The sequence below is a fragment of the Columba livia genome, chromosome 5 (genome assembly GCF_036013475.1).
Source record: "Columba livia isolate bColLiv1 breed racing homer chromosome 5, bColLiv1.pat.W.v2, whole genome shotgun sequence".
Classification (NCBI taxonomy): domain Eukaryota; kingdom Metazoa; phylum Chordata; class Aves; order Columbiformes; family Columbidae; genus Columba; species Columba livia.
This window is the reverse complement of record NC_088606.1, coordinates 38,877,762-38,901,453: the sequence shown is the minus strand read 5'-3', so window position 1 is coordinate 38,901,453 and position 23,692 is coordinate 38,877,762. Positions and strand designations below refer to the sequence as shown.

General features: G+C 41.9%; 1 protein-coding gene across 3 annotated transcripts in view; it reads right to left on the bottom strand.

Moving 5' to 3' along the window:
• Positions 1-23,692, bottom strand: part of RGS6 (regulator of G protein signaling 6) — a 287,036-nt gene that overhangs the window by 61,292 nt on the left and 202,052 nt on the right. For all 3 annotated transcript variants that reach the window (XM_065064488.1, XM_065064489.1, XM_021287283.2), the window contains 6 exons: positions 12,808-12,858; positions 11,307-11,413; positions 9,029-9,080; positions 6,270-6,334; positions 3,224-3,300; positions 67-148 (listed from right to left, as the gene is read on the bottom strand). In XM_065064488.1, coding sequence (XP_064920560.1) covers positions 67-148; positions 3,224-3,300; positions 6,270-6,334; positions 9,029-9,080; positions 11,307-11,413; positions 12,808-12,858 — 434 coding nt within the window. The remainder of the gene's footprint in view (positions 1-66; positions 149-3,223; positions 3,301-6,269; positions 6,335-9,028; positions 9,081-11,306; positions 11,414-12,807; positions 12,859-23,692) is intronic.

Here is a 23,692-nt window from a genome sequence, read left to right as displayed (position 1 = left end):
TGTTTACCAGCATTAAAACTTTCCTGTCAAAACCTGGAATGTCTCATCATTCAAAAAGAGCTTTACCACAGGCCTGTGCACATCCCAGAATGCTCTTTCCTGGCTGTCCAAAATCTTTCTTTCTGTTTTATCCTTTTTCCTGTCAATTCTGAAAACAAAAGCATAAACATATGAGTCAACATCCAAGTAATGCTTTCTTCTTTGTTACAGTTCCTATGTGGGGTTTTAATGCCATGACAAAAACATTCAGAAATCCACTTTTTTGTACAGAAATGTCACACTCCTGCTTGCAAGGCCATGTGTCATGAATAAAATATCACTGATGTTTGTTCCTAATATGTGTCAAAAGAGATTTTCCTATTAATGTAGGAAATTTATTTTAACATCTGCTTTTTCATCTAGTGAGAATAACAGCCTTTCCTGATACTCTGTTCCCAGACCCTGATTTGGCAGGCTGGGCAAGTTCATGTTTGGCTTTGGCTCTGTCAGGACACCCACCAGGACCTCGTTATTCCAGGTGAAGCTCTCAGCTGGTGCCAGATGGAGGTCCACATCAAGAGGTCCCTCTGCACCCCACTGCCCCAGCAACACCGCTGGCATTACCACAGATTGTGAAGGGGCAGACATCCCAGGTGTTCTCAGCAGCAACAACATGGGCAGCACATGGGGCCACCCCTCTCAGGGCTCTGCCTGCCTGCCCTGATGTTGACAGAGCAACCAGTGACAGCACAGGCAAGTGGAGCCGAGCTTGCTGCATGGCCTCATGCAAGCCAGAGCTCACCCAAGAGACGTGCAACTGGGCCAGCACAACCGCGACTGGGCCAGCAGAACTGCAACACAAAAATCCCAGCCCTGATGCAGCCAGTGAATCGTCTCACTCAGAGCACTCATATCAAAGTCTGCCAGAAGTTGTTCAAAGCAACTGTTCCTCTGTGTCTTGGCCGCATTGAGCAATGTGCATCCAGTGCCTTGCTCCCGTGCTCAGCTCTACACATGAGCACAGCAAAGTCACCACTGGCTTGCAAGATCTTCCTGCAGAGATCTTGAATGAGGCACAGGAAAGGAAAAACTGCTTTTGCCTCCAGATCAGGACTGAAAAGCTGACAGTATCCCTGTGCTGGGTTCCCATGCTGCTGCTGGCCATGAAAATCAAAGCAGTGAGGAAAAAAACACGTGTGAGCTGGGATTTCTGACCATCGTGTTCTCCTGTCTCCTGTTTTTCTTTTGGTGGGGCAGTGGTCCTTGGCTAAGTCTGCGCTAGAAACGTGCCAAGGGGATAGAAAAGAGGAGACGGAAACTGAAGCTTCTGAACACTGCTCCCACCAAAAAGTCTGAGTTCCCTAGAGTTTCATACCACTCTCTGAATATCACCCCTGTAAGGCTGAGATGAGAAACCAGCTCTGCACAGGCTCCATCCCCACCACCAGACAACAGTCTCTGTGCTGAGGAGCAAGCAAACACAGACACCCACGCCAAAATCTCTTTTTTTTCTGAGCGAGCCCTTTGTGAAGTCTTCTGCCAAGCTCACACCACACAATGCACGTGAACCAGAGGGGCTCTTCGGAGGCTCCAGGAGTTATTTTCACAGGTGCTTCATGCTGAACCCAGGTTCTCGGCTCAAATCCCCAAACTTACTGATAACGCAGTATTTCACATTTTAAACTGTAAACACACAACATAATTAGATGCTCTGTGGCTGCAGTTTTTGAGTAATGTAGGTACAGCAACGGAAATTCAGTGTGTAAGCAAAGAGGTGGAAGGTAGAGCAGAACTCGGTAAGCAGAAGGAATGTTTCCAGGTACTTTTGTTTGGTTTTCCTTCTTAGTTAATTTGGGGCTGTAAATTACACTGTGAATTCCAGCCCTGCCCTGCTGGAAACCTGAAGACTGAACAACCACATGAACTGAGAACCAAGAAGCTGAACCTAGCCAGCAAAAAAAAGATGACAGTGGCCAGTCCATGCTTATGTTTCAAAGAAGACATAATGGAGAAAGATTAATATGCAACAGTGATCATGTAAAGAATCTGATACTTTTTTTTTTTTCTTAGGTAATAACTGTATGCTATAGAGATAATGCAGAATTTTGTTTTGACTAAAGGTTGTTTTAAGTAACTGAAAGTACAATTGCTATTGTAACTTCTAATTTTCTCTTCCAAACAGAGCACTAGTATTCTGGTCAGAAAAAAATCCCTCAATTGCCTTGTAATTTAAAGGATAATCATCATGTACTTAAATAATGCACAATTACAACATTATTAAGCAAAGAATTAATCAAAATTCCAAAGGGTTAATCAAAGATAGGGAAATAAACCTGAGCCACACCCTCAAGAGATGACGTTCCTTAACTTCTTTGCATCTAATGCTGAAAGTGCAAATTCCCTCTAATGGTACAGAGTATCAGTACTGGTGTTCTCAGATGCCAACTTCACCAACCTTTCCATTTTACAGTTGACAACCACATGCACAAAATGGACATGTAGGCTTTCAGGCAGCAGCTTTTAGACCCTAGTCTACAAACTCTGGACCATACCCATTTTGCAGCAATAATGAAAACACACCAAAACATTAAAATGCTTCAAACTGTTTTCAGAAGGGAAGATGAGAAAAAAAACTATAAAGTATGAGCAGAGGACAGGAAAAACCCAAATACTAAATCTGAATAACCTTCATGTAAGCATCACCCAATTCTCTGCACTAAATCAATAGCACAAATCAGACTGCAGAGAGCGGAGGTACAACTGAGTCAACTAGAGATTGGTATAAATAAGAACACCAAATTCAGTCTGCTGTAAATACCACCCTTATAATCACTTTGAAGTGGCAGTATTTTTAAACTCAAAAATGCTTTACAAGCATAGAGTAACACAGACAGATGACAAAGTTCTGTTCTTTCCATTTATACAAAACAAAAATACTACACAAAAGTAGAAGCAGAATGGGCAAGTGAATTGCCCAAGCTCCCATGGTGAATCCAGCCTCAGGAGTTCCTGATCAACATTTCCAAATACAGATAACTTTCTTTCAAATAACATCTTTCAAATTCTGGCAGAAACCTTCAGGGTTGGCTCTCTGTAGTTTTTAGTTTGCTGGTGACTAAAATTCACCAACATCTTCTGATCTTAGTTGCAGTAAAGACTTTGACAGAGAAATTTTATCTGTACAGAATCTCCTTTCTTTACAGCTCTAAATACTGGCGCAGTTCATTGCTCCAGGATTACTCACTTCACTTGGGCCTCAGCTTGCATGAAGATGAATTCCCACTTTCTTGCAAATGCTCTCTGAAGTCTTGCTAAGTTTTCCTGACAAAAGATTAAAATAGTAAGAACAATTAATCCCTGTAATTACAGCAACTGCTTAAGACAATTAGCATGGTGGGTGTTTATTTTATTTCTTTTTTTTTTTTTTTTTTTAAGCTGGAAAACTCAAGACACAGAAATCAGTGTTGGTTTCGGGTGTACTATCTTGCCAGCAAAGCAAGGCTGTAACACATCCTTTCGGGCTGCAGCCCCATAGCTGCAGCCAAGAGGGTCCTGTCAGTGATAAGTAATGGAGTGTGATGAAGACAGCCTGAGCTCTACTATGAAAATAACGATGGACTTGTTCCCAAAAGATAACATTGAGCAGCTCCATGAAACTGACGACTTTCATTTCTGATAGCAGATGGCTGCCACCTGCACATTTCCCTCTCATCCCCACTTTCCTTTCCTCCCCCTCACTGTTCTCTTCAGGCTCTTGCTAAGGTGCAAAGCCAGAGCATCCTTCGCTTTACTCAGTCCTGCTCACCACCGTGAGCATCACGCAGCTGCACAGCACCGAAGCCTGGGGATTGCCAGGATGATTCAGAAAAGGAAATAGCCTGTTTGTCTGAACAATGAACACAGCAAACTGCAAAGCCTGGGTCCAGATGCAGCCTCGCTCTACAGCTGAATTAAGAGCTCTGGCCCAGACCCACTGGGAAGAGTGTCGTGATCTGAACATTTGGAGGTGGATGTGACTTCACCACAGCTCAAGGTCAAACTCGGGACATGGGCAGAATTTCAGGCTCAAATGGCACCCTGAAGTCACATATTCACACCCATCCTGACAAGCAGGCCTACGAGACCATTAACCTGACACTCTTCTGCATTACAGCTGATTCAACTCTCGCAAATTAACATTGAAAATGAACACTATTAGTTCTACTGCTGTTCCTTTTATACCTATTCCCTTTATTTCAAGAAAGTGCTGAAGTGCGTGCATTTCAATGCTAGTAAAAATCTTCCTATTAATGACTTTAAATTCTCATATAACACAAGGCATAAAGCCTGGCCCTGTTACCACCAAGTCCTTGTAAGAGTTTCAGTCTATACACATGGAGGAAAACAGTTAAGCAAATGATTTGCAGCTGTGCTGAACTATGATGATTTCCTTAACTGTGGCTACAAGGAAAAACTACTTGTAATTATCTGCAAAACCAATTTTTTGTGGGTTTGGTTTTTTTTTTTAATTTTTGTTTTAAATTATGTTCACATGTGCCCTCTGGAGTAAATATGCAGAAGCCAATAAAACATCACCAATTGAGGCATTATTTGAATCGTGCTTATATTTGGCCAATTATAAACAAAACTGAATGCGATTATGTAGCTTAATCATATCATCAAGACTCCCTGCTCTACCAGCACAAATGGGGATGGGGGGTTGTCTACAGAAGTTGCAAGCAGAACATAAAAATGAGAAGATGTCCCCTGAGATGCTTGGTAGAGATTCTCTTTGGAAACCCCAGGTCAGTGCTGATGGCCATGGAGAAGCATTCTCATGCTACAACTCAAAAAATGTGTGCTAAATGTACAGGGCTCCCTCTCACTCCTGTAAGTCTGTTTCTCTCACTTGTGTTTAGCTTACATCTCCATTGCTGGATCTCCTTCAGCTCCCATAATGACTAGGAAGAGTTGGTGCCATTCTTATCTGATTGTCTCTAATTAAGAGAGCAAAGTTTGAATGCAGAAGGAATCTCTAATTGTGCAATGCAATATTCACAAGAAAAATGAGAGACTGCCAAGATCTAATTATTTGCCATCACTGGAGCATTGCTACTCTCAGAAGACAACGATGTGCAAAACTACTTAGCCATAGCCTCGCTGCATGTGTGTGGGAGTGTGTGCACTGCTGAACAGCCTTTTGTTGCTTTATGATAGATCTTTAGAGTACTTACAGTTAATTGGTTGGCTGTGAGCAGTTTTAATGGTTTTAATAATGAAATCAAGAATATGCAGAAAACTCAGCAAAAGGATGTATAAATATACGCAGATTATTATATTCCTTCCTTTACGCCTATAGTTCAAGATCAGAACTCTTGGGAACTCTGGATAAATTTCCAGGGTAGACTAGGTAAGATGTAATTTTTGCACGCTCTCCACTGAAAGGACTAAATGGCATATGCACAAAAGTGCCAAAATGTAGATGGTAAGGAGGAAGGAAAAAGTCTGTTCTCAGGAAAAAACCTCTAAAATATATACAATATAAATGTTTTCATTGTAATAAACATGGACACAGGAAGTCCACCAGAACCAGTTTGATAAAGAAACCCTCTAATGAAAAACTCCATATCCGAAATTTAGCTGTTACACTGTTGAGTTAGTAAGAAAAAAAAAAATCAATATGATAAAACAAAAGTTCATCTGGTGAGAGTGTTACACTGCTGGTGTTCACAGAAACTCACACCAGCCCTCCAGCCCTGCCCCTCTTGCCTCCCTCTTCCCACTCCTCTCCACCCAAACCCTGCACAATTTGAAGCCAAGGTTGAGGATATTTTTATGGATAATCATTTAATAACAGCAAACACACTCTGAATAAGCTTAAGTAAGAGCTTTTTATATGGTATATTGAAAACAGTCCAAGTCTAATATATGAAAACTTGCGTAACTAGACGGTTCATCAGCAATTTAATTGCCCAATAATGGACCTGAAAATCCATCATTTCTGTGTGTTAATATCTGCTATATAAACGAGGAACTGTTAACTGGGAACAGGAAACCAATGTAAACTTCTGTGTAATTTGCCCCAGTCCTGGAGGGCTGGCTGTACAGCAGATGCTTTGAGATGTCGCAGAGCCAGGGACATTCCCCAGTTGTGCCCCTGATGTTGCCTCCGGACCAGCCTTCCCACAATTCTGACAACTAACAAAAGACACAGTAACGGATGACCCCAAAGCACAAAATGGAAACATTAAATTGGCAGGAAAAGATCTTCCCACACCCCCAGCATTAAACTCTAGCAGCAGTGTACCTACGGCTTCATAATCTGCCAGCTCCAGCCTAGCTTTGTTCTGCATGGTCCGTTTGCAAAGATAGATGGCTAAAGGAAGGAACAGAACAGAAAACAATTACTGACAGATTATTAGGACTAGATCATTAAAAAGAAAAAAGTGGTCCATGCACTGTTTGTTCTCATCAGAAAGCAACATAAACCAAGAAATGAGAGGACTGAATATCCAGCTGACATTACCCTCTTGTAGTCTCAGAGGCCTTTAACATCTGGGACATCTTGTTTAAAAGTGTGGAGAGTAGATGCCAGGACCTAACAAGTTGTCTGAGAAAGGCACAATTACTTCTGGGGCTGGTAAAAGATTTAGCATTAGCAATCTGTTCTCCTCAGTACTTTGGGAATATGCCTGCCAAAGTGAGCAGCCCTGCACCTCTTTTCCCCTTTTGTTAAAAAAAAAAAAAAAAAGAAAAAGAAAAAAGAATCAGGATATTAAAATGAAACCAGAAATATGGGCCACGTCTTAAAGGCATGATCTGAGCATTTTTTTCATATGCTCCATCCACTTATCCTACACATTTCAAATGGTCAGGAAAAGCCTTCTCACATCCCACCAGAGGCAGACACTGCAAAAACTGATGTGGTTTGGGATTCCGAGGGGCAAGACGAGCCCAGTGCGTGACACCAAACCAGCCCCAGGTTGCCTTCTGGGAAAGCTTCAGCTGGACTGCCAGCTCAGCCCATTTCCATTACAGGCTTTAATACAAGGGCCCCAGCATACCCTGGGCATACAGTCAGATACAAAGAGCATAACAGAGGTCCAGTGCTCTCATACTGGGATGAATCTACATGTGAATTTTCTACCTTCCTTGTGTTATGCCCTCCTCTCTCCTGCTGCAGGGCCTGGTGCTGAGTGTCTAACAGCCTACCAAACCAGGGCAGAGCAAAATACAAAGCATCATCTACAGAAAACTGCAATAAATCTTTTCCAGAAAATTTCAGCTTTTCTTTGAAAACCATGAGGTTTTGGTTTCCTGATAAACACAATTTTCTGACACCTTCATGGACATTTTCCATTGGAAACTTATATTTTAAATATATTTTTAAATGGTACTACTTAATATAACTTCTCTACTATTCTTATAATTCTAACATTCATACGAGCCAAAGTTATGCATGGTAACCAGAGCTTATCAGTTCATACTTCTCAGGAGCAATGTCATCTGTAAGCCATTTGCAACACCAAACAAAGTGAGAATCAGTCATCTCACAGTATTTCTTCATGCTAGGCAGTGACCTACCATTAGTATTAATGAGTTAGTTCCTGTCCTGTGAGTGGATCCATGCAAACAAAAGAAGTATGAAGAGCTGCTGGGATTTCAGTTTGATTTGGGTCTACTGCTAGTTTGGGATTAATTCCTGGGAAGACTCCATCTGTACAGACCTCTGATATGCAAAGACTGATTACAAGCATATGTTAGAGATTTCTGGGACAGATGAAAATCTGTCACTACAGGGCTCAGAGCTAATGCGGTTGCAGCTTGTTCAGCTGTGGGTCAGCTCATATAAGGCTTTATTTTGAGGTGCATTGTTCCACTCAATGCCCCTGCAGCACAGTAATCCAACTGCAAAACCAGTTATTTATCAGATGCTAAAGGAAAAAACAGAACTTCCCTCTTCAGATTGCTATTCTGATACTTACAGAACACATATTTGGCACAGTTCAGACAGTCATATATGGTGACTGCAAAATCTGGAAATTGTTTTGCATATAATGAACAGCATCATGTTTTCTCCTAAGCAGTCCCCTCACTGGGATAAACACACAAGTCTGCACTCGCTCCCCTGCAGATGGGGACTGCAAATGAACTATTACATGACAGACAACATAACTGGCTACTTCTCCGCCCCAGCAAATGATTTCCAGAACCCATATCGATGAGCAATTATTGCCCAGGAAAGACAGAAAACCTGATTATTCAGGGACGGGTTCTAAACTGTTCTTACATTATGAGATATTTTAAAATAAGCCATTCCAGAAGCTCCTGTTTTACGAGCACACACATGGATTTACTTCTTCTTCCAATGCCACACTGGGATGCAACAATTGATTTTATCATTTAGCTGTGAAAGAAGTGCATTTCTGGAAGAGACAACAATATTACAAGCAGACAGCTAAAGATAACAACACTGACATATTTTCTTTATGTATTATCACTGTCTGCAGGCACTCACATGTTTAACGCACCATGTTGCAGTTTATTAGCTCATAAACCATGCTCAGCTGGTAATCTTAAAAAAATGGGAAAAATAAGTCTGATGTCATATATCAGAGACCTTTAACTATGGGTTGCCATCAGTTATATACTGGTTTGTTGATCAGCCAGATGACTGCCCAGATGAGGTAACTTTTTATTGATCAACCTATCAGATTCAGCTACAGATCAGAGTATGTTTTCCCACAAAAGCAATATTGGTATTATTTAAGATTCCCAAGGCGCAGTACTGTAATTGCCATAAATCCTGCCAAAAAGAACAGTGCTATAGAAGAATGAAGGTAAAACTCTGGCCCCACTGAGCTTGATGGCTACAGCTCCGTGGGCTTGCGACAACCCAGGATTTCACTTCATGTATTTGAGACAGGCACAAATCTGCCTCTGATGCAGCACTTTGACAAATTCTGCTGATGAAGGGTTTAGCAGGCCAACACTAATTGTTTTAAGGACATTTTTTTCCATCACAAAATTTCTGTACTAACTTTCTACAACAAAATAATTATACTCTCACCATAATCTGTGTTTTCTGGTTCCCAGCAGTTTGAAGGCCAAAAGTACGGTGCCTAAGAAACAATATAGGCATTTTTGTAATTTTAGAGATAAAAAATAATTCAAATGCAGAAAAATATTACAAGTACAAGAAGAATCACAAAGTCTACAGCCTAGCTTCTGCCCTCAGGGGAAACACTGCCACAGATCTTGGTAAAAGGGAGGAAGCTTTTACAGGAAGGTATCATCTTTAACATTCCTCACTTCAGGTAAATAGAGATACTATAATACAAGCATCTCTTGAGGAGGATGTCCAATATCCTGATGACATTTTAGACCATGTTGCCTTCTTAACTGAATGTGGGCCTCTTCCCCTCTTTATCTCCAGAACCTCCTCTTTCCCCAGGAATTCACAGGCACCCTGGATCTATTTTTTTTTTTGGAGCATGAGAAACCTCAGGGGCTTTTATATATACTACACACCGCTTGCTTTTTTTTGGAGCATCTACCAGTGTGGTTGGCAGCCTACAAAACAATTTACTTTTTAAATAGAACAGATGGTAGATGTCCAAACTCAGCTGATTAGAGTCATTCTGAAAGTAGGAGTCCTGCTAAGCTTCCTGCTTTTGTCTCCTACCCAGGTCTGCATATTGCAGTTGCTACAATTAATTACAAGAAATTACTACATGTAGTTGTATTTCAGTTTTAACATGAATGAAAAATAATTTCCCTGTGATCACACAAATTACAGAACACTGTTTTGCATTACCCATGTAATGCCACAAACAGGCATGGGACATTACATGCACAAAGACTACTCCTTGCATCAAGGTACAGTGAGAAAACATGGATGGATGAAAAAGAACAGGGTTCAATGCTCCTCACTGATACATGTCTTATGAACTTCACCAGACAATAAACTACTGTTAAAGTAAGGACTGATGTTGAGGTAGAAAGTGGCAAGTAGAGAGTAATGGAAAAGAAAAACTATTCTATCAGGTTATTTTTGCAGAAAACGGCTGAGGACAACTCTTGCAGGAAATGACAGCAGGCAAAAAAATAACCAAAAGTTGTGAGAAAATATATGAGAAATAAAAGTCTGTAAGCAGTCAAGACAATTTGATGATGTGGTTTAAACAGGCTTAAAACAAGAAAAATCAATAAAATGTTACTCTGCTTGTGAAATCTAGCTCCTGAGAGCTGCACAGGACAACTCCTTATGGTGTGATTCTTTTAAAATAGAAGGAAATACAACTAAATAAGCAACCACAAGTCTTGCAAAACAAGAGGAGCAGGACTTTTGGAAAAGCAAGGCAACTGCCATGACAAACCTGAATGATGCCAGGTAACAAGAAGGTGGGGTGAGACAAAGTGAGGTCTGTGATCTCCTGGGCTGCTTTGTTCTCCGTGCCATGTGATAACACGATATCACATTAGCAGTAGCAACATCAGATGCAAAGAGAACAGGCTTTTCAAATAAAAAGTGAATAAGAGAAAACAAGTGTAAAGGAGAAATGAGAGGGTGAACAGAAAAGACGTCACAGGAAAGACAAAGGAGCTGGCTGAGGTCATGTAACAGAAAAACTTAAATTTCGCCAGCAGGATTAGGCAGTTTGACTCCAGGTTTGAACTTATTGCTTCGTCTGAAGTCACACTATCTGTCCAAAAGGTTGCAGCACAGCACTTAGTTATCTAGAAGGCAGACAGCAGATGTTTTTGGAAAGGGCATGAACTCAAGTGCAGGATGCTTTAAAAATTCAACACATCTAGAGGCATGGGGACATTGACACATAGAGACATCCCAGCTTAGGTGACTGCCAAGGTTACACATCCTGTGTAAAAGAGGCAAAGCCTGAAGCTTGACCCCTCCCACACCAATCTGTAACCAAAAATTAAAATTTGAATTTTGTGCTGTGCCAGAATTTGTCCTGGTCCATTTTGCACAGGAGGGTGGCTATTCAATACTCTGCCAGAGTTAGAACCCAAGAGTAATTTTCTTTCTCCTGGTTTAGTTCAACTCTGAGTAAAACAGCATTGAAATCACATACCAAAATAATCACAGGACATACCAGTTCATTTATGCAAAAACTGTAGGTCAGAAGGCAGAAAAGAGTGATTTGGGATTCTAAAGCAGATCTTTTCCAAGGAACTTCACAGACTCCTGACACTTCTATCAAGACAGCTTCAATCCCTGGCTTCATAGACCTAACGGGTGCTTAGGGATAAAGAGCGGGTGATTTCAGTGGTATTATTGCATGGGCAGCAGAAGGGGCCACAAGGAAAGCAGAGGGCTCACCAACCTGAAACCGATAGAATGTCCCGTCATCTTTCAGGGTAAGGACATGGTCTGAGATCGGAAAGACATAACCCTGTGCAGCGATAAGACTTCCCAAGTGTATTGCTTCCCCTGTGGAAGAGAAAAGAGAGCAGGGATGTGTCAGGAAGATGTGCACTGTACAGTTCTCTGCTTGCAGCAGCAGCCCTAGCAATGACTCATGTGAAGACGTGGTTCAAACATGCCTCTGTACCCTCACCACATCCTTATGCCTTCCAACTAAATTGTGCAAAGAGGAGAGCAGAAATCAGCCTTACAACATAGATGAAACACTGTTCAAATGTTTAACCTACTGGTTTCATATTTACAAAATGTCACACACCAGTTCATCTCTAGAGTCTGAAATTCAATTCAAAGCACATTACCCACCACAGGTGACAGCTGACAAGAAGCCTGTTCCATCAGTGAACCCTACTTGCCTCTATCAAATCCAACAAACACTTGCAACACCAGGTCATTAATGGCGTGTTTATTTGCAAAGACAAATCCTGACACTGTAGCACCACCATTTGTTAGAGGAAATGGTGCTGAGGTAAAGGAGAACATGTATCCAACAACTGCCAAGGCAACCTTCACCACCACAGAGGCACATGTGCACAGATTTTCAACCGGTGTCAGCTGTAAAAAGCTGCATCAGCTTTCTCAGAGTTGCAAAGCACACATATTAGCTGCTCATGTGCCCCCAGGCAGACAATAAAGCTCCTGTCTGCAGCTGAAATTCAGATTTGGGACTTGACTGGACTCACGAGGAGGGATATGTTTATAGACATGCCCTGGATGGGACAACACTGCCTCTATCTCTGCTTTTACATGGTGACAGTAGGCAGCAGAAAAACTGGGAGGTTAGATGCTGGATTTTTTCCTTTCCAGAAAAGGAAACTTCTGGACCTGCAGATCCTTTCTTCCTCTTTTCCCAATAGTTCTTCACTGTGCCAAAAAGATTTTGGTTTCTCTAAAGAGTGGACTACTTGGACTGGGTTCATCCACTGATCACTCTTTATGGCTGATTATCCATTCATCTGTCTGCTGTGATAAATTATCATCCACCATCACATCCTATGATGGTGTCCGTGTCATCCTTGGCCAGTACGTCCTGTCAGTCATGGCCACCTTTCTCCTCATAAAGAAAACCTGTCATTGCCTTTGCCTGTTTAACCACACACATCCACCAACTTCCCTTCCAGGTCTGGGAACAACCTTAAAATCAACTGGGCTTTCTTAGGTAGCAACAATTTCACAGACAGGCTAAGATTCCTGCAAAGTGCTTTCTGTGTATTGCAGTGTAAGGCTTTAGACTTAATTAAGACGTTGATTCTTATCTCTTTCCCTCCTCCTTGCCTTCAATGCATAAATCAACCTTGCTGTTCCACCGGTAATTTAGAGAATAGACAATAGTATCTATTGTCTAATGGCACACACACAATACACATGAAGTATCTGTTCTTCCTCACCTGTGGTCACCTTACCTGGATCCTCAATGCTGAGGTTCTTCATAAGCCACTGCACAATATCAGCACCTCAAAAAACAAAACAAAACAAAAAAAAAAGTGGAGAAAGCATTAAACCCTGAGACGACAGGATTTGGGAACCCTAGAGAGAGATAACATTGAGATAGATACAATAAGAACTGACATTAATTTTATTCAATTTTCCTTTTTAACTCTACTGAGGTTTCAGAATGTTTTTCCTTCCTGTGTCACACTGTAATTATACAGTTATTGACAGGTACTAAGTCCTAAGAATTATTCCGTGTGATAGGAACTCTAATGGTTCCATGCAACTCGTTCTCCCTCAGTTGCTTCTCTCTCTGCTCAGCATACTGGGAGTTACGTTTCTGCAAGCACTAGCTAGCAAGGAGACAAAGGAGACTTTACTGACACCTTGTACCTCTAATATAAATAACCTAAAAGTCTGGAACTGAGTTACCAGTCGAAAAAAGGCAGAGGAAAGTCTCACTTATGTCAAAGACAAGCAACGTCTTGGAGAAGAAAGTGGCATTCAGTATGCCTGTAACCAAGCCACTGTTGAGGTGTTACTTGATAGTGATCACACCAGCAGTATGGTCACTCTCCATAGCTCCTGACTCTACTTAAGAGCAATTTAAGTTGCCACTATCCTTTTTTTTTTTTTGACAAAACTCTTGTAACTTTGAGCCTAAGTTTATTAATATGCAGTTTATATGCATTTGAAATCAACCCATATTATCATTTAATGGAAAGAATTATTCTTATTCCTTAGTAGCTCCTCCTGAGTGTTTCCACAAAGGACTGACACATTGTCTCCCTACCTCCATTTCACTAAACCAAGCAAACTTTTAATCTCCCCTTAAGATGTTCTCTCCCTCTACCTTACCATTCAGCAACTTTTCAAATTTAAGTTCCATTTCTTTGCACTGGGGTCACCAGAACTGCAGGCAGTACTTTGTAGTACCATTGAACCAATGCCTCTGGCAATGGTGCCAGCTCTTCGCTGCCTCTACTGAAACCAGCTTGCCAGGTGCATCCTAAAGTCGCACCATTTGTTTTGTGAATTGTAAATTTATTCAGAAACAGATGTCTGAGAGGTGCAAAGCTACCTCCTAGATGAGAACACAGCTAGTGAACAGTGCTAGCTGAATAACATATGGAGAAAATGTTCCGAGCCAGTAACTGTTGTTTTGACAAGTTTGTTAATAAAGTATTCTATTTTATAAACATGGATGTTCCCTTTTGCCTTTCACAAAACAAAAATATCCTAAAAATAGAACAAAACATTTGGGTTTAGAAAACCATTTCCAGAAGGCAAATTGAAGTGCTTCTGTATTGCTAGAAACAAAACAAAACCTCATAAAATGCTGTCTTTGCTCAAGACTAAAAAGTCCACTAGTTCTCTTAGTTTTGGTCTTAGATTACAGGCTTGCAGGACCTCTTAGGCTTATGATGGATGGCCAAGCGACGCAACACCTCATATCTTGAAATCATCTAGAGTAGTGCATCGCTTTGCTCAAGGTAGATGAAGCACATTCTGCATTATCCCTTTCCAGATATACAGAAATGCTTAATGTAGGATTAAGTGTCCATTTTGACACAGAACGATCCTGTCCCCAGCTCCATGCCTCTTTTGACGAATTTATTCAATTCTCATGAAACTGCAATGAAAAATTAAAGTAACGCTGAGAGCTGGTTCCCCAGTCCTTCTTCCCTGTTATTAAGATTAAAAAAGAAAGGTTTAAAGGGGCAAGTAAACTGAAGGCACCGACTCAACCAGAACTCCTGTGATCAGCCACTCCAGAATATAAATGGCACTTGAGATCACGGATTTTAATTTGTCTCTGTTAAAAACATGAAGTCATTCCTGAATGTTGCCAAGAGCCTGGAAGATTTTATAGCTGTTCTCCAGTTGTCCTGAGGCAGACAGATTATCTTTCTGCTGAGTTTGCTGAACCATTATTTATCACCTGCCAAGACTGATTATTCACCCTCGGGACAATGACAAGTCTTTCCTTCCTCTGTTAATTACTGTCATCATTAATAGCCATGTCACTAATTAATATTCAATCATAATGAAAACTCTTTACTGCCATCTCCCACAACACCTTCATTTTTAGGGTTACCCTCACACATTGGCCTTGCCTCTGCTTGTGGCTGTTTCTATCACTGCAACCTACTTCTGCCCACCTAGAAACACTACTTATACCCTTCCTCAAATGAGAAAAGTCAGATTCAACCTCATAAGACAAGGTGAAGGCTTGAGCAAATCCTTTACAAGACTCTTCTCTGTCAGACCAAGACACAGATTCTTTTATGTGTTTCCAGCAAAGTTCATCTTAACCTCCCCTGCAGGTTAAGCCCAGCAGACAGCCCTCATACAACTCAACTTCCCAAAAAGATATTTTCTGGCTGATTTACAGATTCCACATTTCACAGGCTCTTTCAGAGGACACCCAAGGGAAGCCCTTGACCCTGACATGTTTTCACTAACAGACATTTGAGATCTTCTGAAAACAAACAGTTGGGCGTGTTTTCATAACAGAAAGTGTTGCTGGATCCAGGTCAAGGAATGGCTCCCATCCCCTCTATATTCCCCTCCATACATCTACATTTCTCCTGAGTCAGTATGCACAGTTCAAGGATAGTCAACAGCCTGTGAACATCTATTTCCTCCACGCCTATAATGAAATATCTTTTCGCTTTAGGCTCTTCTTTGAAGCTGAAGTAGATCAAGTTGCTTATACTAACAGAATACTCGTGGTTTTATGCTCAAACAGATTCACAATGATCATTTATCTGGCTACCTGGTCTAGAGACAGACCAGCAGTTTTATATTTCTTGCTATTTTCTCCATCTTCCGTTCGGCCTCAATGATCCCATAAGTGTAGCTAGTGTTCTCAGAAGGCCATTGCCTGTCAACATGACAAATGAGTGGCCAGTCATGAAAAGATAAATTAAAAAAAAAGTTCAGAAGGTGTAAGGCCATTGGCAAGATGCAGTTAATGAGGTGAGTCACCAGCACTGTATTTGATATATTTTCTACTCAACCTAAGTTGTTTTACCTCTTCCAGAAAATCCAGGACTTGCTTGGAAAATGCAAAGCCACCAACAATCAGATTCACCCATCTTCTGCACACTGTGTGAAATGCAGAGGCAAACAGAACAACATACCTCTTCCAGCAATTTCTAAAGATCTGCTGCTTGGAGTGGGTACTGTACTCTGGGCACAGCAGCCTGGACCACTGGGGGCTGCTTGTCATCCAGTGGAGTGGGCATGTCCCTGAGGCGGCAGAGCTGGTAAGCACTGTCAAGTGGAGCTCCACAGCGATTTGACGTGGGACATCTGGTGTTACCCAGGTGTGGCATCAGTGACCAAGGACTAAAGTCTGTCCTTTCTCACGGGAGTTGCTGAGCTGAGCCCTGATGACTGAAGCTGGGACACATCCAGCAACTACAGCCTATGAGGTGGGATGCTTTGGATCTCAGATGGTTCACAGCCTCACATCGCACTGACAAATACTAAAAATGAAGAAAGTGCGGTCTTAAAATAATTTTTAGAATACTGTCAGATCATTTTATGAAAGAATTTGTCATATATACGTGTCTACAGGAATGGACATCAGATTGCTTGGTTGTTTCCCATCTATTTTCTAGTGCTAGTGTAAGCTTAATATTCCCTGAACATAGTTTAATGATTTTTAATAAATATTAATTATTTTTGCATAGTAGTTTTGTTTGTATTTTACTATTATTTTTATAATTTTATATTTTTTTTATTATTTTACAAAAGGAATATGAAAACTGTGAAACACCCAGATCCTTCCTAGACCTTATCTGTACGCTCCATGACACACTCTGCGGGCAAACAAGCTATGTGCCCAGCCTCTGTTGTCAGTCATGTCCAAACTCAAGGCTCAGGCAGTATTCTGATGAAAGGATGAAAATGTGTTCTCCTTCCTGTCACTCCATTCTTGCAAAGAGATGAACCCATTTTAGCACCAAATTTTCCAAACAATTTGCTCCTGAACTCAGATGAATCTTAAAATATTTATATCAGAAAAGCAGGACTGAAAAAAAAAAATCACAGTCAAAATGACTTATAAGAATACATGCACAGGTGTATGAACAGCTACTCAAGGTGTTTTCTACCTTGCCAATCATGGCACTCACGCTGTTAAATGGAAACAATGTGTTTTCGTCCCCTCAAAACAGTACTGGGTCCTTGGTAAATCTAAGACAAAAATTGATTATCCACATATTTACCACTGGGCTTACAAAAATAAGCAAATGAACATCACCCATGATAAAGGGCAAAATTATGTCATATAAAATTTCTCATGGCCTCCAGCACTCCCTGCTACTATTTTTCTTACACAGAGCACCCCACTGACACCCACAGTGATTTCAGCTAAGTTGGAAGTGTAGACTCGTGCTCATGAGAGGGATTTAATGCAAAGCGTCAACTTTTACGGTAGAGGGGGGAAGAAGAAAGAAAAAAATGAAATATCTAGGTCTCTCCCTAGTATGCTCTTACAAATATTAAGGAAGGACTTTATAGAATTTGTCTACAATAAGCACATAGATAAATACCAATGCCAACTAAAAAAAAGTCTCAGCAGTTGACTCAGAAAATGTGGTAATTGTAGCTCTCCTCCGTCAGCATGTGGTAATTGCACCACTCAGTGTCAGCAAGGAGCATCATCAAAGCTACAACAGCTTAGGGCTTCTAGCAATAGCAATTTTCCTTTACACTATATTCACTTTAAATCTTGTTTGTGAATTATTAACAATCATTAGCAGCAGGAGTCTTACCCCTTTTTGATTAAAGCAGCTGAAGTTTCCAAGGAGTCTTTTTGTTCATCATAACTTTTATGTGCTTTATTTTACAATTTACTTTTCTTGTAATAAAAAATTGAAGATATTATACTTTGTGTGAAGTAACAATGATGCTTGGTGGGAATGTGGAAACAGCACATGGAGATAAGTTGCATATGAGCATTCCGGGATGATAGAACAATGACAAGGACAGAACATTTGTAAATTCAGTGGGTTCAAAATCTCCAATCCTCTGCTTTTCCTGACATCAGTGTGAGTTATTTATCACAGTGTTTGGGCTGATGTGACATTCCAACCACTTCTTCAACCCTCCTCTGCTTCTTTTACTAAATGTTATCTACAGAAAGCTGCTCAGTATGACCATCCATTTATACCAAATGTTGCTATTTCAGAGCTGAGTCCCATATAAACACTAATCATTGGGCTTTCTAATGTTACTTTTGAACCTAGGAAGCACACTGTACCTCTCTTGCACGAGTGTCCATATCTGTGTATATGGGACTCTGATCACAGACTTATCAAAAGCCTATTAAAATGAACAATTCTGATGTTTGACTAGTGAACTTTCATGTCCCTGACACCAGGCCCTGAAGCAAAATTAGCAGCAAATCTATTAATAAATTATTTCACGAAACGGAGCAATGATCCAGACTGGTGGCTGCACTGCTAAGGCGTTGATAGACACTTGTGGTGTTTGGAGAGTGACAGAAGAAAACCTCCCAAGGAGAGAAAAAATGCCAGGGGCTCCTGTGGTCGTGGTGGGGAAAGCAGATGAGCTGCTGAGGGATCAGTTGACGGAACGAGACCAGGCGGAGGGCAACACAGCAGAGTCGCAGAGCTACCTGTGCGCTCTAACTAGGAATCCAACAGGAATTTCTTGCGAGCACTAACACACTTTGAAATAGCTTACGAAGTAATGGGCTGCAAATTCACAATTTAACCATCAGCACTGCAGTGTAAATTCAATCTTTGTCTCCTCTATGTATTTTACATGTAATACAGACATACATACACAGTCTCTGCTGCTTGCATTTTAAATATAGACAGATATGAAAGATGAAAGCCAGAAATTTGGATTTGTCCGCATGGATACAAAGTGTTTGGTGCTATGCCAGCCTCAGCCTTGTTATCACTCCACTTTGGCAGAGCTGTGTCACGTCAGCCCAGCCCTCGCACCTGATGCTCAGCACCTCTGATCACTTACACACTGGCATTTGCTCACACCAAGAGGTGCCAAGCAGTGGTCTTACGGCAGGAGCAGCCATGCTGATTTATTTGTGCTAAACATTTGCAAAATCCAAATTCCTTGTGCACTTTCACCTATTAACAGCTCCTTCTGAATTGCTGTTTGGAGGGACAGGTTACCAAAGCACATGTACCCTCTATAATGCAGACCCATAGAGGGAGATTTTCGTAAGGCAGGAATCAATAAATGACCAGACAAGACCACAGAGCTCTGTGTGGGCTAATTTACCCAAGTAACAAAGATAAATTAGATCATAAGATCCTAGAGATATGGCCAGACTGCTTTTGTTACAATGCCGCCTGTCGAAAAATAGTTCAGGTAGCTTTATAAGATATGAATACAAGTAGCAGAAGACATATCCAAAAACAAGCTTCTGGCTTGCAATACCCTCCCATCAGCAACACTTAGAAGCTGGCAACCAGCACTGAGGGGCAGAAGGATGCCACTAGCTGAGAGCCCTGGATTTAAAATGACTGCTCCACAGTGGTATGAGTAAGGCTGACTTAGCAAACTTCTTAATGGATGCACAGTTAATCCCAGTGAAAGAGGTCTGCCAGCACAGCTTAAACTGGGTCTTCAACTGGAAAAAAAGCGATACCAGCAAAAGGTCTTTTTCCAGTTGACCCGCACGGATACAAAGCATTTGGTGCTATGCCAGCCTCCGCCTTGTTCTCACTCCGCTTTGGCAGAGCTGTGTCATGTCAGCCCAGCCCTCGCACCTGATGCTCAGCACCTCTGACCACTTATACACTGCCATTTGCTCACATTGAGAGATGCCAAGCAGTGGTCTTACGGCAGGAGCAGCCACGCTGATTTATTTGTGCTAAACTTTCCACACCTGCCTCAGAACACCTGAGCTGCTGTCAGGTCTGTGCTATCTACAGACAGGCCTGGCATCAATAAACATACTAATAGACCCAAACACACACACATGCACCCTCCAGAACACAGAATATACCATAACCCCAGTGCAAACCCCCTACCACTGCTTTGCTTGGCTAGAATTTGGCCTCTTCTAAATTAGAGACATACTGTGTAACCCGTGCCCAAATCTTCTCTCCTCAAATGCAACTCTGAACAAACTGCTGTTATGACAAGTACGGGAGAAAATTACAAAATGCAACAGATTAACAATTACACACTTTGTGTCATTCAAACCTGTGCCCATTCCTTGTGTATCATCCAGAGGAGACAAGCTCGTTGCCTTGAGAGGCATTATAAAGGTGTACAAGAGGCAGGAAAACTGTACCTTGTTGCAGTCCCAGCCTCCCAGCAGCACTAGTTACAGCATTCAGTAGCAGCATCAAAAGTTACCTCCTTTTACAAATCGTGAAGAACTGCAGATGTCTCAAGATGTACCTTTACACCTACAATTCATCATAAATTCAGGCTGCTCTGCCTTTGCATTACTCAGACTACTGAAGTGGCTTGTACAGCTTGGCAGTTTGGCTCACTGCCATGTAGTCATGTTTAGATGCTGTTCCTCACACTTTCAAAATGATTCAGCAACAAACCCGCAAGGGAAGCAACTCTGAGCACTGCTGGAATCGGGGTTTTGAAGACTCCTGTGTCAGATCCTGTTAGAGTTGAAACATTTTTACTGCTATGCAATTCATGTGCACAGCCTTTAAATCAAAGGCAATCTTTCTGTCACTTCAATCATATATTAGTACTTTTAATGGCAAATTTTCTTCTCCAGGAAAGAGGAAGATCAATAAAACATAGAAGGCAACTTGTTTATTTCAGTATGCAACTATCAGGTCACTTCACACTGCGTTCTCATTCACAAAGTGGGTTTCAAAGGCTGTCACATCAAGGTCCTCCTCAACCTCACCAGTGTTATAACAGTTTCTCTGCGAAGGTGTAAATGTCACCCACTGGTGTGAGACAGCAAAGTGCTCCAAAAGCTGCAGCATTTTAATGATTTTGGTGCAGTATTTATTTACGAGGAGATCTGACCCCGTAGTCCTCACCTATGCTGGGTTCTTATGAATTTCCACAGTAATTCTGACTGCAGAAGCACTCAATTTTTAAACCTCCTGAAGAGCTCTGGCTGTGACAGGTCTCTCCTTCACAAGATCACACACTTCATGTTAACTGTGGCAACACTATTGCCTGTTCTCTCTGTTACAGATAAGGATAATTAGCATCATCAAATACTCTCAGAAACCAACTTCATCCCATCACGTTTTTACTCTTTTCCCTCTTATTCTTCAGGAAATGTTGAGAACCACACTCGGTGTGCGCGGTGATGCTGTAACAGTCACATTATCTGGAAAACGAAATAACCTGACATCTGCAGCTCTTTTCCATCCAGGAGTTTGTTGTCCTGAAAATGAAACAAGAGGTACAGATTTTTTTTTTTCCCTTTCTCTGCCGGGCCTTTCAGTCACACATAACACAGGCTGCAGAGGAGTGCAGTTGGCTTCACTGAAGCTCTATACTAGTGCAGCAGTCACTCACGGCCAATTCTCCAGTGAGATTAAGGTTGCACATATAACTTCTTTTAGCAAAGTGTAACACCAGATGAATTACGATCATATAACAATTACTGACACTTTAATTACTGCCATGCTATACAAAGAGACAGTATTGGGACTAACACTAGAGGCCGCATATTAAACAGGGCTCCTTAAACCATAAGTTAAAGATGCTTATACTGGCAAGGAGCAACTGATTTTGCTGGCAACGTCTCATTCCTGCATTTCAAATTTGGGTAGAGATATATATCAGTGGGAATTTTAAATGTGCTGAACAATTTAATGATAACAACGAAACAATCAATAAGCACAAATCTGTTAGTATCCATAATGAAGCAACAAGTTCAAAATTTGATGGCTTTTACAGGGCTGCACATAATAACAAGCAGTCAAAACAACAATCAGCTTCTCTTAAACACCTGTATTTTAAAACTGTTTCCTGTCTGGTAAATCCTTCGAGTTTATTTTAGCAAATAACCTCTAAAAGTAAGCAGCATTTTAAAAAGCTGAAAGCTGCATTAAACAAGTACCATTCAGTTTAAATAATTGAATCTAGCATCAAAACACCATGTAGCTTAGAACTGCAAAATATGTCTATGAGTTTCAGAAGGCATTTTTGTTTCCACACTAAGACAGAGGGAATCTAGTAAAATATTTTCCTTTCTTTTTCTTTTTGCCCTCCAAGAATTTGAAGAACAATGTTTTATTTAATTCCTTTCCACTTAAGCACAGGTTTGGACTTGGAAAAGTTGACGGGCTGCTCTGAAGCAGCAATGATTTCAGACAGCAACAGGCCCGGAACGTGGGATGGGCTCAGAGCAGACATGGCTGCGTATTCCGTTGTTACCCATGAAGCACACCCTCCACAAAGCCATTCATCACACGGTGAGGATCAGCCTTGTCCAAAGCAGCTCCTCAGAGGGCTTCATGGTGCAACATCCAACAACAGTGGGACAAACCAGACAGTGCTGCTACTTTCCTGGTTCCATCCAACACCTCGGTCTAAGGCCCAGCAGCTTCATCCACATCTTTCTGGAAATCCCATGAGGGTGACAGTAAGTTGTCGACTGTCACCGTTGACTCTTGACAAAACCCAGTCTGGTACGGCTCTCTGGAAACAGTGCCACTGGGCATACGGGCCGCTTTGTGCACTCTGAACTCAGCCGTGTCCTGGTATGTGCAGCAAGCACGGCCTTGGACCTCACAATGTTTCCCAGCAGGCACAGTTTGCGTGGACAAATTTGCACAAAATAGCCTTATAATGCAGCAAAACACATCCTGGCGTTTTTAGCTTCAAACAGGCAAAATTTAAATTCCTCTCCGTGTAAAGCAAAAGCACCGCTGTGCTCTATAAGGTCTTGAGAAGTATTATTTTAATTCATCAGAAGCTTTGCCACGTTAAGGGAGAAAAGTCTTGAAAGATTTTCAGAGAACAGAGTTTCACAAGTGACTGGAGAAACTAGAGCTATATAAATAAGAAAAAAATCTTCCTGTAAATATTAAAATAACAAAAGTAGCAACTACATTTCACTTCTGCTCACAAGACTTTCGTATTTGCTTTCCGGAAATAACAACCGTTTTACATTTATCTTGTAATATCCTCAGGGTCCCAGCAGTGAGCGCTGTGCAAACACTGACCAGAGTTGGTGTCCTGCCTCTGAATGTCATTACAGCAGTAAGCTGACTGCCAGGGATGTTTCAACAAGCAGTGATGGAAAGTAAATGTTGGTTTTGCAGACGTGAGCATATCTGCTGGAAACCTACTTTAAAAACTCCTGGGCACCTACCACAGAACAGGGACTACACCACGTGGATTTTATCTTAAATCAATACCTATTAAAATAAATTTTACAAGGATTACAAGAATTCTTCAAATACTTTCAGAACACATCCTAATTTAAAACACATACTGCTCCTTCCCTCCTTAAACCTTCTGCCCGTTCTCCCTCCTCCTTATTTCAAACCTCTGGGTCGCACCTGCGAGGTTGAGCTCACTGAACATCAGCGTCAGTCTCTGACGCGAAACAACGGCGGGGCTGCCCGCCAGCCTGCTGGGGCGCCTCTGGGCTTCGGCCGGCGGACCGGCAGGGCTGGGGCGGGTAGCGTTGACGCAGGCAGGACTGGGGCAGGCAGGGCTCGGGCAGGGCTGCGGCAGGGCTGGGGCAGGGCTGGGGCAGGCAGGGCTGGGGCAGTCAGCGGCTCCTCGCGGCCGGGAGGTGGCGGTGTTGCCCAGGGAACGGGCGGCAGCTCCGCGGGCGGGCTCGGCGGCTCCCCGGCAGCCGCGGACACCGGCCCTCCGCGGGGTCCGGCCCAGTGCCTT